Source organism: Crinia signifera, chromosome 8, assembly GCF_055691185.1.
Source record: "Crinia signifera chromosome 8, ASM5569118v1, whole genome shotgun sequence".
NCBI classification, from domain to species: Eukaryota; Metazoa; Chordata; class Amphibia; order Anura; family Myobatrachidae; genus Crinia; species Crinia signifera.
In genome coordinates, this window is record NC_139224.1 from 1611851 (window position 1) to 1628426 (window position 16576).

The following is a 16576-nucleotide window of genomic DNA, read 5'->3' on the forward strand; positions in this document are numbered from 1 at the left end:
GGGGGTGGTATGCAGGCAGGCAGGGGGTGGTATGCAGGCAGGAGGTGGTATGCAGGCAGGGGGTGGTATGCAGGCAGGCAGGAGGTGGTGTGCAGGCAGGCAGAGGGTGGTGTGCAGGCAGGGGGTGGTGTGCAGGCAGGAGGTGGTGTGCAGGCAGGGGGTGGTGTGCAGGCAGGGGGTGGTATGCAGGCAGGAGGTAGTATGCAGGCAGGGGGTGGTGTGCAGGCAGGGGGTGGTGTGCAGGCATTGGGTGGTGTGCAGGCAGGGGTGGTGTGCAGGCATTGGGTGGTGTGCAGGCAGGAGGTGGTGTGCAGGCAGGAGGTGGTGTGCAGGCAGGAGGTGGTGTGCAGGCATGGGGTGGTGTGCAGGCAGGGGGTGGTGTGCAGGCATGGGGTGGTGTGCAGGCAGGGGGTGGTGTGCAGGCAGGAGGTGGTGTGCAGGCAGGAGGTGGTGTGCAGGCAGGAGGTGGTGTGCAGGCAGGAGGTGGTGTGCAGGCAGGGGGTGGTGTGCAGGCAGGGGGTGGTGTGCAGGCAGGAGGTGTTGTGCAGGCAGGGGGAATAGTATGTATTTGCATTGCTAAGGATCATGTGCAGCTTTGCAATATATGATACATGCTGAACCCTAGTTGCTGATTAGTGCAGTCACCCAACTTCGGACAGGTCACAGCATTTGATTTGTGCAGTTACAGTACATTGGCGATTCTGCTTGCATCAACCTCTCAGTATACCCTTTGTCTCATTGTGATGCATATGATATGCCAGCTGTGGGCATTCTGACCGCATCACATCTCACCCATGGTAAGACAAACTTCTCCACCTTTCCATGAATTGACCACTTCATTACTAAATTTGCTCCAGAATAATCTCAGTGCAGAAATGAACACGTTCCCCAGCTACGGGTGAGTTATTTAGGATCCTGTCATATGTTGGACACCATTCTGGAAATTCTGCTGAAGTATTTAAGCAGGAAAAGTGTAATGTGTTCTGCAGACAGAAGATCCAGCACGGTGGCTCCTACTGTCCACATGAAGCTGGACAGAGAGTGTGCGCAGGAATTCCAGATGTGTCCACACCAGATCTGCCAGGGCTCGCACCACTTATTATAGTACAGATGTGTCCACACCAGATCTGCCAGGGCTCGCACCACTTATAGTACAGATGTGTCCACACCAGATCTGCCAGGGCTCGCACCACTTATAGTACAGATGTGTCCACAGCAGATCTTCCAGGGCTCGCACCACTTATTATAGTACAGATGTGTCCATACCAGATCTGCCAGGGCTCGCACCACTTATTATAGTACAGATGTGTCCACACCAGATCTGCCAGGGCTCGCACCACTTATAGTACAGATGTGTCCACACCAGATCTGCAAGGGCTCGCACCACTTATAGTACAGATGTGTCCACAGCAGATCTTCCAGGGCTCGCACCACTTATTATAGTACAGATGTGTCCATACCAGATCTGCCAGGGCTCGCACCACTTATAGTACAGATGTGTCCACAGCAGATCTTCCAGGGCTCGCACCACTTATTATAGTACAGATGTGTCCACACCAGATCTGCCAGGGCTCGCACCACTTATAGTACAGATGTGTCCACACCAGATCTGCCAGGGCTCGCACCACTTATAGTACAGATGTGTCCACACCAGATCTGCCAGGGCTCGCACCACTTATTATAGTACAGATGTGTCCACACCAGATCTGCCAGGGCTCGCACCACTTATTATAGTACAGATGTGTCCACACCAGATCTGCCAGGGCTCGCACCACTTATTATAGTCCAGATGTGTCCACACCAGATCTGCCAGGGCTCGCACCACTTATAGTACAGATGTGTCCACACTAGATCTGCCAGGGCTCGCACCAGTTATTATAGTACACATGTGTCCACACCAGATCTGCCAGGGCTCGCACCAGTTATTATAGTACAGATGTGTCCACACCAGATCTGCCAGGGCTCGCACCACTTATTATAGTACAGATGTGTCCACACCAGTTATGCCAGGGCTCGAACCACTTATAGTACAGATGTGTCCACACTAGATCTGCCGGGGCTCGCACCACTTATTATAGTACAGATGTGTCCACACCAGAGCTGCCGGGGCTCGCACCAGTTATTATAGCACAGATGTGTCCACACCAGATCTGCCGGGGCTCGCACCAGTTATTATAGTACACATGTGTCCACACCAGATCTGCCAGGGCTCGCACCAGTTATTATAGTACAGATGTGTCCACACCAGATCTACCGGGGCTCGCACCACTTATAGTACAGATGTGTCCACACCAGAGCTGCCGGGGCTCGTACCAGTTATTATAGCACAGATGTGTCCACACCAGATCTGCCGGGGCTCGCACCAGTTATTATAGTACAGATGTGTCCACACCAGATCTGCCGGGGCTCGCACCAGTTATTATAGTACAGATGTGTCCACACCTGATCTGCCAGGGCTTGCACCACTTATTATAGTACAGATATGTCCACACCAGATCTGCCGGTGCTCGCACCACTTATTATAGTACAGATGTGTCCACACCAGATCTGCCAGGGCTCGCACCACTTATTATAGCACAGATGTGTCCACACCAGATCTGCCAGGGCTCGCACCAGTTATTATAGCACAGATGTGTCCACACCAGATCTGCCAGGGCTCGCACCACTTATTATAGTACAGATGTGTCCACACCAGATCTGCCGGGGCTCGCACCACTTATTATAGTACAGATGTGTCCACACCAGATCTGCCGGGGCTCGCAACACTTATTATAGTACAGATGTGTCCACACCAGATCTGCCGGGGCTCGCACCACTTATTATAGTACAGATGTGTCCACACCATATCTGCTGGGGCTCGCACCACTTATAGTACAGATGTGTCCACACCAGATCTGCCAGGGCTCGCACCACTTATAGTACAGATGTGTCCACACCAGATCTGCCAGGGCTCGCACCACTTATAGTACAGATGTGTCCACACCAGATCTGTCAGGGCTCGCACCAGTTATTATAGTACAGATGTGTCCACACCAGATCTGCCAGGGCTCGCACCAGTTATTATAGTACAGATGTGTCCACACCAGATCTGCCAGGGCTCGCACCACTTATAGTACAGATGTGTCCATACCAGATCTGCCGGGGCTCGCACCACTTATTATAGTACAGATGTGTCCACACCAGATCTGCCAGGGCTCGCACCACTTATAGTACAGATGTGTCCACACCAGATCTGCCAGGGCTCGCACCACTTATTATAGTACAGATGTGTCCACACCAGATCTGCCAGGGCTCGCACCACTTATAGTACAGATGTGTCCATACCAGATCTGCCGGGGCTCGCACCACTTATTATAGTACAGATGTGTCCACACCAGAGCTGCCGGGGCTCGCACCAGTTATTATAGTACAGATGTGTCCACACCAGAGCTGCCGGGGCTCGCACCACTTATTATAGTACAGATGTGTCCACACCAGAGCTGCCGGGGCTCGCACCACTTATTATAGTACAGATGTGTCCACACCAGATCTGCCAGGGCTCGCACCACTTATTATAGTACAGATGTGTCCACACCAGATCTGCCAGGCCTCGCACCACTTATAGTACAGATGTGTCCACACCAGATCTGCCAGGGCTCGCACCACTTATTATAGTCCAGATGTGTCCACACCAGATCTGCCAGGGCTCGCACCACTTATAGTACAGATGTGTCCACACTAGATCTGCCAGGGCTCGCACCAGTTATTATAGTACACATGTGTCCACACCAGATCTGCCAGGGCTCGCACCAGTTATTATAGTACAGATGTGTCCACACCAGATCTGCCAGGGCTCGCACCACTTATTATAGTACAGATGTGTCCACACCAGTTATGCCAGGGCTCGAACCACTTATAGTACAGATGTGTCCACACCAGATCTGCCGGGGCTCGCACCACTTATTATAGTACAGATGTGTCCACACCAGAGCTGCCGGGGCTCGCACCAGTTATTATAGCACAGATGTGTCCACACCAGATCTGCCGGGGCTCGCACCAGTTATTATAGTACACATGTGTCCACACCAGATCTGCCAGGGCTCGCACCAGTTATTATAGTACAGATGTGTCCACACCAGATCTGCCGGGGCTCGCACCACTTATAGTACAGATGTGTCCACACCAGAGCTGCCGGGGCTCGTACCAGTTATTATAGCACAGATGTGTCCACACCAGATCTGCCGGGGCTCGCACCAGTTATTATAGTACACATGTGTCCACACCAGATCAGCCAGGGCTCGCACCACTTATTATAGTACAGATGTGTCCACACCAGATCTGCCGGGGCTCGCACCAGTTATTATAGTACAGATGTGTCCACACCTGATCTGCCAGGGCTTGCACCACTTATTATAGTACAGATATGTCCACACCAGATCTGCCGGTGCTCGCACCACTTATTATAGTACAGATGTGTCCACACCAGATCTGCCAGGGCTCGCACCACTTATTATAGCACAGATGTGTCCACACCAGATCTGCCAGGGCTCGCACCAGTTATTATAGCACAGATGTGTCCACACCAGATCTGCCAGGGCTCGCACCACTTATTATAGTACAGATGTGTCCACACCAGATCTGCCGGGGCTCGCACCACTTATTATAGTACAGATGTGTCCACACCAGATCTGCCGGGGCTCGCAACACTTATTATAGTACAGATGTGTCCACACCAGATCTGCCGGGGCTCGCACCACTTATTATAGTACAGATGTGTCCACACCATATCTGCTGGGGCTCGCACCACTTATAGTACAGATGTGTCCACACCAGATCTGCCAGGGCTCGCACCACTTATAGTACAGATGTGTCCACACCAGATCTGCCAGGGCTCGCACCACTTATAGTACAGATGTGTCCACACCAGATCTGTCAGGGCTCGCACCAGTTATTATAGTACAGATGTGTCCACACCAGATCTGCCAGGGCTCGCACCAGTTATTATAGTACAGATGTGTCCACACCAGATCTGCCAGGGCTCGCACCACTTATAGTACAGATGTGTCCATACCAGATCTGCCGGGGCTCGCACCACTTATTATAGTACAGATGTGTCCACACCAGATCTGCCAGGGCTCGCACCACTTATAGTACAGATGTGTCCACACCAGATCTGCCAGGGCTCGCACCACTTATTATAGTACAGATGTGTCCACACCAGATCTGCCAGGGCTCGCACCACTTATAGTACAGATGTGTCCATACCAGATTTGCCGGGGCTCGCACCACTTATTATAGTACAGATGTGTCCACACCAGAGCTGCCGGGGGCTCGCACCAGTTATTATAGTACAGATGTGTCCACACCAGAGCTGCCGGGGCTCGCACCACTTATTATAGTACAGATGTGTCCACACCAGAGCTGCCGGGGCTCGCACCACTTATTATAGTACAGATGTGTCCACACCAGATCTGCCACGGCTCGCACCACTTATTATAGTACAGATGTCTGCTGGTTAATTTGTAGCACAGATCAGACCTGGACACGTCGGCCCAGCTTCTCAGTCCAGTCACAAGTTGTGTTTGGAAAGTTTTTCCAATGGCTTTAACAAGGAGTTTTGTTCGCTGAATGCCATATATTACATTAGGAAATGACCAAGCAATACACAACACGAACATATAATCGCCTTTTTCCATGCCTTTCGGAAAGTCCCCTACCACCTACCACATGTTCCCATGACCCCAACTCTGCTACATCCAATCTGTATAACATAACTGCTGAAACCCTCTGCTCTGTGGTCTTACAACCCCACTGGCGACATACGGAGGGGGCAGAAGAGCAGAGCCGTATGTAGACCACATGGGACCTGCCGCATGCCGGTTTGCATCCTTACCCCATTCATATGCAGGGCAGTAGAGAGCCTTGCTGGGCCCGGGTACTTTTCAGGTGGGTTGGCCTAATTGCTGGAGGCACGGCCATGCACCCTTAGAATACAGAACAAATACTACTTTAAGGACCTCCCTGGCTACACTGCAGCCCAGCACATAGCAGCATGTAACAGGGGCCCTCTGTGTGTGGCCCCTGGCTGTGTACTGTCTCCGGGGTTCCCGCTAATGCCTGTAGGATTAATGCCGCTGCGTCCTCCGCCCGTGTCAGTGAGGGGCAGATGAACGCTGATGTCTGAGGATAGCGCAGTTAGGTCCTAGTGGATTGCTGGTCGGGTAAAAGCACGAGGAGACGCTGATGATGCTGCAGGTGGAACCATGGTTCAGTTCCATCTTCCACCATCGGGTGACTTTTGTCTTCTTCCGCCATTACCAAAATTGGTTTAAATTTAAAGTACCCCCAACTGGTCTGCAGCATCCCCCCAGGATGGGAACCACTGCACTACAGTATAAATGCATACAGCAATCAGTGTACAACAACAGTTTAGCACCTATCAGTGTAATAGTAAATAATCTATACTGGGGGCGGTCAGTTACAGAAAGGCTGCAGCCAATGAGCGAGGCCACAGGTTCACAACAATAAACAGATCTACAGTAGTCCCAGAACCGGAGAAATATCTGTCTGTTCACTTTATCTCACTAGATAATTGTAGAGCGAATGCAGCCGGAGGTCACATGGCAGCCGCTACGTCTACAAAACATCTTTATTTTCCATTTGTGCAGGAATAAAGCTGACGGGGTGAGTGGGAACATTGCGGAGGCCAGAGCACTGCTGGATGAGGCTGGAGGTAAAGCAAGCTCGGCAGAGAAAGCATTGTCCGCTGCCAAGCAGAGTATCAACAGGCTGAAGAACAACATGGAGAAGGTGAGGAGCTCCTGGTCAGTGCTGGCCTGGACTATGGCTGCAGCTTTCCCACATCTAACTGCTCATCGGCTCTCATTCAGTTTTGTTAGCAAAGAAAATAAAAAGTGGAAAATGGGCAAAATCATTCTGCACTGCAGGTGGGGCTGATGGAACATGCAGAGAGTTAGATTTGGGCGGGGGCAGTTCAAACTGAAATCTAAATCGCAGTGTAAAAATAAAGCTGTCTAAAGGTGCGTACACACTGGACATGATCGCTAAAATCGCTGGGCTGAAAATTGCTCAGTGCATACACACTAAGCAATTTCCCCCCTGCCCAAGGATTTTTGCTGCTGTGAACAGCTTTCCATAGCAGGACACTATGACCTAATTTAAGAGATCAAAGTATATTTTTGATTCCTACATATATTTTTGTTGCAAATATGATTTAGTTATGTCCAACTTTCTAGAGCTGTTTTGTGTCCGGCATTCCAGTTGGTCTGAAAAAGACGGACGCTTCGTGTTCTAAAAACACAGCAAGAAGTCGGATTCAGTTTGCATTTGGATTGTAAAAGACGCATCACTACATTGGCCGAGTTTGGGGAAAAGTCGGACATTTAACATTCAACGTCGTGCGACTTATACCAGCTTCTAAAATCTGATGGGTTCTCTATTTTACCCATTTACTGATGCCACCGGCGCAGGCAGAGAAGGAGTTACAGTGCTTATCACAATCGCTTTCCCACCCTATCCTGTTTTCACTTATTCCCAAAGCACCGCGGCTGCAGCCTCCCCTCACTTGCTCCGGGACTTATTTCCGTTTGCAGCGAATATCAGATCAGAGGAAAGATTATACCCTTTGGGCAGAAATCCAGCTTTCTAATAGGAGCTGTAAGTACATTCGGAAGCTGCGGAAATAGGCATCATTTTTAACAACCAAAAATAGAGTGCCCTGTCCTACCCCTCTCTCCCCATTACACTGGCCCAGCCAACTCCTACTGCCACCAAATTCCCCAAATCTTGCCTGACAAACTCTGATCCCTCTACAGATGCTCCGGCTGCGGTAAATGTAATTGGCCGCTGTCTCTTGTGTCGCAATGGGCGGTGTCTTTCTGTTACAGGACACTGACAACAATATGTATTTCTTTTGTGTATTTTCCTCAGAAGTTGATTGTTTTGACAATTTTAAATGTATCAGCTCTGAATCCAGCCCAGTGTGTATGGCCCATAAATATTAACCCTTTCAGGTCCAACGTCTCGTCTGGCTCAGCAGCCCTAGCGCTAGTCGCAGATCCAATGGGGAGACACTTTACAATAAGAACATCAACATCGGTCAACATTCAATGTAGACCATTTTTTAAATTAAAAATACACAAAAAAAAAGAATTAAAAAATTTAAACCGGACTATTAGAACTGCAAAAAAAATTGGACTGCAAAGGGTTAAGGAAGTTTGTAAATTCTTGTTGAATTTTTGCTGATTTGTAGTTTTAGGAACATCCTTGTGTTAAAGTGACATTGTCTAGGAAGGTTTGGGTCACAGGGTTGACTCAATGAAGGTCGACATCGATTGAAATAGGTTGACATGGCGGGGGTCGACAGGGTCAGAAGGTCGACACAAGCATTATGTCGACATCGGGAAGGTCAACAGTGAAAAGGTCGACATTTTTGCACTTCTGGCACAGAGCCTCGCTGCGCTCGCCATGCTTCTGGCACGGTGCCTCGCTGCGCTCGCCATGCTTCTGGCACAGTGCCTCGCTGCGCTCGCCATGCTTCTGGCACGGTGCCTCGCTGCGATCGCCATGCTTCTGGCACGGTGCCTCGCTGCGCTCGCCATGCTTCTGGCACGGTGCCTCGCTGCGCTCGCCATGCTTCTGGCACGGTGCCTCGCTGCGCTCGCCATGCTTCTGGCACGGCGCCTCGCTGCGCTCGCCATGCTTCTGGCACAGTGCCTCGCTGCGCTCGCCATGCTTCTGGCACGGTGCCTCGCTGCGATCGCCTTGCTTCTGGCACGGTGCCTCGCTGCGCTCGCCATGCTTCTGGCACGGTGCCTCGGTGCGCTCGCCATGCATCTGGCACGGTGCCTCGCTGCGATCGCCATGCTTCTGGCACGGTGCCTCGCTGCGCTCGCCATGCTTCGGCACGGTGCCTCGCTGCGCTCGCCATGCTTCGGGCACGGTGCCTCGCTGCGCTCGCCATGCTTCGGGCACGGTGCCTCGCTGCGCTCGCCATGCTTCTGGCACGGTGCCTCGCTGCGCTCGCCATGCTTCGGCACGGTGCCTCGCTGTGCTTGGTACACTATTATATTCTCCCGCCACGCCCCAGTGGATGAAATACCGCCTGTCGACACAAGTAAGCTGCAGCCCAGGACATAGCAGCATGTAACAGGGGCCCTCTGTGTGTGGCCGCGGCCGAGTGCTGTCTCCAGGGTTACCGCTAATGCCTGTAGGATTAATGCCGCTGCTTCCTCCCACCCGCCATCCCAGGAGGGTAGACTAGTGTGAAGTACTTACCTAAATTTATACACTGGTAATAGTATACTATAATACCCCCGTTACCATGGCTACACCCCATCTGTTCCGGTTTTGTTGCTCAGTAACTGTGATTTGTAGCCAACAAGTATCCTGAAGATCTGGACACCAGTAACTTAAGGGTCAGAAGTGACTTTGAATGGTGTTTACATCGTACTATGAGGAGATTTGTTTTTATTTACAGTCCATGAACAAAATGGCCGCTGCTGAGCAGAAAGAAACGGCCATCATGAATCGTTTGGGAAACTTGTCTCAGGAAGTAGAAGATTTGGTGAAGAAAGTGAACACCAACAGACAAATGGCCAACGATGCAAATACCAAGGCGAAGCAGGCTATTTCAGCCACTGATGGACTGGATGAGGTACAGAACCAAACCGCAGTTTAGGAACTAAACAATCTATCTGCATCAGAGGTTATAGGTCACATAATCCACCATTGTCAGTATGGTTCTGCATAACCTTGTATATTAGTAGGGTAATAGGTGCTGAGTGTGGCCCAGATGTGGTGAAATGCGTCTTCTATTCCATCTATGCTTACATTCTTCATTCTAAATTCCAGGAGATGGACGAAGTGAAACAGAAGTATAAGGAGCTGAAGGATAAGGTGGGAGGAGTGGACAGCTCAGCGGAAACAGCCATACAGAGAGTGAAGAGGATACAAGATGACGCTCAGGACTTACTAAAGAAAGCAACAGACGCTAAAGAAAAGCTAGACAGTGGGTGAAACGCAGCATTTATCCCACTATGGGGGCTATGTACTCAGCCTTGGAGAGAGATAAAGTGGACGGAGTTAAAATTACAACCAATCAGTTCCTTACTGCCATGTTACAGTCTGTGTTTTGAAAAATGACAGTTTGAGCTGATTGGTTCAATTTGATGTTCCCATTAATTCTGTCATTTGTTTTCCTTTCCTATCCAATTTTATAAATTACATCCACGTGTGTGTGTGTGTATGTGTGTGTGTGTGTGTGTGTGTGTGTGTGTATGTATGTATGTATGTATGTATGTATAGAGAGAGATCAAGGCGGTCAGGATACCTGCTGTCAAAAGACGGACACCTGTATCCTGATATGGAGAAGCCCCACAGCGTTCATACTTACCTGAGCCTAACCCGCCCAGCATACTTACCTTCAGGATGTGGCGTGTCGGTATTCCGGCGTTGGCATCATGAGTTCTTTTGAAGTTCCGGTTTCAGTGTTCTGATGGCAGTTGGAATACCGGTGTTGGTATAACCAGAGTATTAAAGGGGGTGGGGATTGTGTCATCATGAAGGGAAGACTTAGGGGCCCATTTAAAGGGCCCAAGCAATATTTGCGGTTAAATCCCCGAAAACATCCGTTTTTGGGGATTAACCGCAATATTAAGTAGCACTGAAATGTATTAAGGGGACCGCAGCAGGAATCGCCGATTCCTGCTGCGATCCCCCCTGCTGCGATCCCCCCCTGCAGCGCCGCTGGCCACATCCGCGTTCAGCGGGATCGTGGGGGGGTCAGCGCGTAACCGTGCGTATTAGCGCAGACCCCCCAGCTTCCGGCACCGGGTATCGCAGGGACAGGCTCCTTTCGGAGCACAGCAGGTAATACATCCCGGTAATATGATCGCATTTTACAATGCGATCCTGGGTGGTAATATTCGGCCCAGATCGCATTGTAAATGCGATCAATGATAAATGGGGGCCTTAGCCAGTTACCCCCTACTTTATCGCTGTGATGAGGCCTTACACAGTCACCAGGAGGTTTGGGGAAATCTTTAGTAAGTGGGTTTTAAGTTATCAGGTTATAATCTCCATCTTCCAGTCCTAGTCACCTAATTATTGTATATAACTGCAGCAGCTTCTTCCTCTGGGCACCTGTGTTATTCATCCCATACCTAATTGCCTTTTGTATTCTAGGTCTAGATGGGAAGTTCCGAGCGAATGAAGATGAGATGAAGATGAAGATAATGGAACTGCTAGTCTTGGAGAATAGGACTACAGATCTACTTAAGATAATCAGAGAAAAAGCAAATATATATTCCACTTGTTAGACGCAGTTGGTCTTTCCCAGAAATGGACGGGGTCAATTGACAAAAGCTTCTAAAAATAAAAACAGGTGATGTTGCCCATAGCAACCAATCAGATTCTGTCTATAATTTTATATGATGCAATACAGAAATGATAGACAGATTCTGATTGGTTGCTATGGGCAACATCACCTGTTTTTATGTTTAGAAGCTTTAGTCAATTTACCCCTTAATCCTACATATTACACAAAGGCCACAATCACTAAATGCTGCCCCCCTCAACAAAACAGAACCTGGGCATTAAAATATATCGAATAATCAAGATTGACCAACTGACAAGATGAGCACCAAGATAATCCCACCAATGGCCGACGTGTCATTTATGCGGACGCAAATAGTGTCATCATTTACAAATGGCATCATTGATAGGATGTCTCTGTAGAACTTTCACGCAGAGTATTTGGATTTTAGGTACTTGTTTCCTAGCACGGCCACAACGATCATGATCGTGGGCATCGTGAGGAAAAATCGGGGGCATCGCGGCCATCGCATGCACTAAAAAATCGGGTGCGATGGTACCGACGCGATGCCGCGATTTCCCCATAGGGAACAATGTTAAATGGCTCAATTTACCCAAATCATCATAGGGACCAATGGAAAATGGGCCAGAAAACCCAAAAACACCCCTGAACAGTGAAATGTCCCCCCAAAAGTAGTTGACGCCACCCCACGATCAACGCGAACCCGAAGCGTGGCAAAGTGCAGCGAGCCCGCGAGGGGCGACGGTACACGTCCTCCGACCTTTTCATACCCCCACTATCCACGTCGGCGTGGAGTTGAGAATAGAATAGTGTGGCGAGCGCACGCGGATATCTGTGAAGCCCGCGAAGGGACGCGTTTACCTGTGAAGGTATCCGCGTCCCTCGCGGGGCTCGCTACGCTTCGGGCTTGGTGGCTCGCTGCGCTCGCCACACTATTCTATTCTCAACTCCACGCCGACGTGGATAGTGGGGGTATGAAAAGGCCGGAGGACTCGTACCGCCGCCCCTCGCGGGCTCGCTGCGCTCGCCACGCTTCGGGTTCGCGTTGATCGTGGGGTGGCGTCAACTACTTTTGTGGGGACATTTCACTGTTCAGGGGTGTTTTGGGGGTTTCTGGCCCATTTACTATTGGTCCCTATGATGATTTTGTGAAATTGAGGCATTTAACATTGTTTCCTATGGGAAATCGGGGGCATCGCGTCTGGATCATTTAAGCCTTTTTTAGCCACATACGACGCGACCGACGCGATTTTGACTTTTCTTAATGCATTTCAATGGGAAAATCGGGGGCATCGCGTCGGTCGCGTCGCAGACCACTAAAAATGACACCCGATGGCCGCGATTGTGGCCGTGCTAGGAAACAAGTACCGGATTTTATTTTGTATACCCACATATCTGACTCTCGGGTCCTCTCCACGGATGGGCTGCAGAGACTCCCTGTATCCCCACATGTCCGACTCTCCGGTCCTGTCCACGGATGGGCTGCAGAGACTTTCTGTATCCACACATGTTCAACTCACCGGTCCTCTCCACGGATGGGCTGCAGAGACTTCCTATAATCCCCACATGTCCGACTCTCCGGTCCTGTCCACAGATGGGCTGCAGAGACTTCCTGTATCCCCACATGTCCAACTCTCCGGTCCTCTCCACGGATGGGGTGCAGAGACTCCCTGAATCCCCACATATCCTACTCTTCGGTCTTCTCCACGGATGGGCTGCAGAGACTTCCTGTATCCACACATGTCCAACTCTCCGGTCCTCTCCACGTATGGGCTGCAGAGATTTCCTGTATCCACACATGTCCAACTCTCCGATCCTCTCCATGGATGGGCTGCAGAGACTCCCTGTATCCCCACATATCTGACTCTCCGGTCCTGTCCACGGATGGGGTGCAGAGACTCCCTGAATCCCCACATAGCCTACTCTTCGGTCTTCTCCACGGATGGGCTGCAGAGACTCCCTGTATCCACACATGTCCGACTCTCCGGTCCTCTCCACGGATGGGCTGCAGAGACTCCCTGTATCCGCACATGTCCGACTCTCCGGTCCTCTCCACGGATGGGCTGCAGAGACTTCCTGTATCCCCACATATCTGACTCTCCGGTCCTCTCCACGGATGGGCTGCAGAGACTCCCTGTATCCCCACATATCTGACTTTCCGGTCCTCTCCACCGATGGGCTGCAGAGACTCCCCCCACATGTCCGACTCTCCGGTCCTGTCCACAGACAGAGACTCCCTGTATCCCCACATATCCGACTCTCCGGTCCTGCCCACGGATGGGCCTGCAGAGACTCCTGTATCCGCACATGTCTGACTCTCCGGTCCTGCCCACGGATGGGCTGCAGAGACTTCCTGTATCCACACATGTCCGACTCTCCGGTCCTCCCCACGGATGGGCTGCAGAGACTTCCTGTATCCACACATGTCTGACTCTCCGGTCCTGCCCACGGATGGGCTGCAGAGACTTCCTGTATCCCCACATGTCCAACTCTCCGGTCCCTCTCCACGAATGGGGTGCAGAGACTCCCTGAATCCCCACATATCCTACTCTTCGGTCTTCTCCACGGATGGGCTGCAGAGACTTCCTGTATCCACACATGTCCAACTCTCCGGTCCTCTCCACGTATGGGCTGCAGAGATTTCCTGTATCCACACATGTCCAACTCTCCGATCCTCTCCATGGATGGGCTGCAGAGACTCCCTGTATCCCCACATATCTGACTCTCCGGTCCTGTCCACGGATGGGTGCAGAGACTCTCTGAATCCCCACATATGCTACTCTTCGGTCTTCTCCACGGATGGGCTGCAGAGACTCCTGTATCCACACATGTCCGACTCTCCGGTCCTCTCCACGGATGGGCTGCAGAGACTCCCTGTATCCGCACATGTCCGACTCTCCGGTCCTCTCCACGGATGGGCTGCAGAGACTTCCTGTATCCCCAATAAACTGACTCTCCAGTCCTCTCCACGGATGGGCTGCAGAGACTCCCTGTATCCCCACATATCTGACTCTCCGGTCCTGTCCACGGATGGGGTGCAGAGACTCCCTGAATCCCCACATATCCTACTCTTCGGTCTTCTCCACGGATGGGCTGCAGAGACTCCCTGTATCCACACATGTCCGACTCTCCGGTCCTCTCCACGGATGGGCTGCAGAGACTACCTGTATCCGCACATGTCCGACTCTCCGGTCCTCTCCACGGATGGGCTGCAGAGACTTCCTGTATCCCCACATATCTGACTCTCCGGTCCTCTCCACCGATGGGCTGCAGAGACTCCCCCCACATGTCCGACTCTCCGGTCCTGTCCACAGACAGAGACTCCCTGTATCCCCACATATCCGACTCTCCGGTCCTGCCCACGGATGGGCTGCAGAGACTCCCTGTATCCGCACATGTCTGACTCTCCGGTCCTGCCCACGGATGGGCTGCAGAGACTTCCTGTATCCACACATGTCCGACTCTCCGGTCCTCCCCACGGATGGGCTGCAGAGACTCCCTGTATCCACACATGTCCGACTCTCCAGTCCTCCCCACGGATGGGCTGCAGAGACTCCCTGTATCCACACATGTCCGACTCTCCGGTCCTGCCCACGGATGGGCTGCAGAGACTCCCTGTATCCGCACATGTCCGACTCTCCGGTCCTCTCCACGGATGGGCTGCAGAGACTCCCTGTATCCGCACATGTCCGACTCTCTGGTCCTGCCCACGGATGGGCTGCAGAGACTCCCTGTATCCACACATGTCCGACTCTCCGGTCCTCCCCACGGATGGGCTGCAGAGACTCCCTGTATCCGCACATGTCTGACTCTCCGGTCCTCCCCACGGATGGGCTGCAGAGACTCCCTGTATCCACACATGTCCAACTCTCCGGTCCTCCCCACGGATGGGCTGCAGAGACTCCCTGTATCCCCACATGTCTGACTCTCCGGTCCTCCCCACGGATGGGCTGCAGAGACTCCCTGTATCCCCACATGTCCTACTCTCCGGTCCTGTCCACGGATGGGCTGCAGAGACTCCCTGTATCCCCACATGTTCAACTCTCCGGTCCTCTCCACGGATGGGCTGCAGAGACTTCCTGTATCCCCACATGTCCGACTCTCCGGTCCTCCCCACGGATGGGCTGCAGAGACTCCCTGAATCCCCACATGTCTGACTCTCCGGTCCTCCCCACGGATGGGCTGCAGAGACTCCCTGTATCCCCACATGTCTGACTCTCCGGTCCTCCCCACGGATGGGCTGCAGAGTCTCCCTGTATCCCCACATGTCCGACTCTCCGGTCCTGCCCACGGATGGGCTGCAGAGACTCCCTGTATCCCCACATGTCCGACTCTCCGGTCCTGCCCACGGATGGGCTGCAGAGACTTCCTGTATCCCCACATGTCTGACTCTCCGGTCCTCCCCACGGATGGGCTGCAGAGACTCCCTGTATCCCCATATGTCCGACTCTCCGGTCCTGCCCACGGATGGGCTGCAGAGACTCCCTGTATCCCCACATGTCTGACTCTCCGGTCCTCCCCACGGATGGGCTGCAGAGACTCCCTGTATCCCCACATGTCCGACTCTCCGGTCCTGCCCACGGATGGGCGGCACAGACTTCCTGTATCCCCACATGTCTGACTCTCCGGTCCTGCCCACGGATGGGCGGCACAGACTTCCTGTATCCGCCTCCCCATGCGCTACCCGAATGCCCGCGCTATGATGTTTGCCTACACATCCGCTCGGATATGGCAGCACAGAGGACAGATCATTGATGGTTCCTCTCTTCGCAGATAAAGGCCGGCACCCAAATCACGTCTTGTGACATCAGCCACCCGCCCCGAGCATGCAGGGGCAAACCTGTGTTCGTAGGGGTCCTCCCATCATTTCTATGGGCGTGCCTACCCCCAGTGACCGTCCCATGCCTGTCACTCATTTTTTAAATGCCCGAAAAACTCGCCAAAATCGTTTGATCCAGGGGGTTTCACATGCACGTGAGCTAGTACCAAGCAATCAGCTCCTAACTGCCATGTTACAGTCTGCATCGCTCATACAGGATTAGTACATAGATCCCATATGGGGTAGATGTATGACGCAGGGATAATGGAGGAGAACTGCCCATGGCAACCAATCAGCTGCTCCGTATAATTTTACAGTATGCAAATTATAGATGTTATGTCAGTGCTGATTGGTTGCCATGGGCCACTTCTGCTCCCTTATCACAGCTTCACACATCTGCCCCTAGTTTCCGAACTCCTGCA

General features: G+C 52.0%; 1 protein-coding gene across 1 annotated transcript in view; it reads left to right on the plus strand.

Moving 5' to 3' along the window:
• Positions 1-11394, plus strand: part of LOC146026904 (laminin subunit beta-1-like) — a 106012-nt gene extending 94618 nt beyond the window's left edge. The window contains exons 32-35 of the mRNA XM_083157953.1: positions 6648-6789; positions 9479-9655; positions 9853-10009; positions 11185-11394. Of these exons, the coding sequence (XP_083014079.1) occupies positions 6648-6789; positions 9479-9655; positions 9853-10009; positions 11185-11318 (610 nt within the window). The 3' untranslated portion in view covers positions 11319-11394. The remainder of the gene's footprint in view (positions 1-6647; positions 6790-9478; positions 9656-9852; positions 10010-11184) is intronic.
• The last annotated feature ends 5182 nt before the right edge of the window (positions 11395-16576 follow it).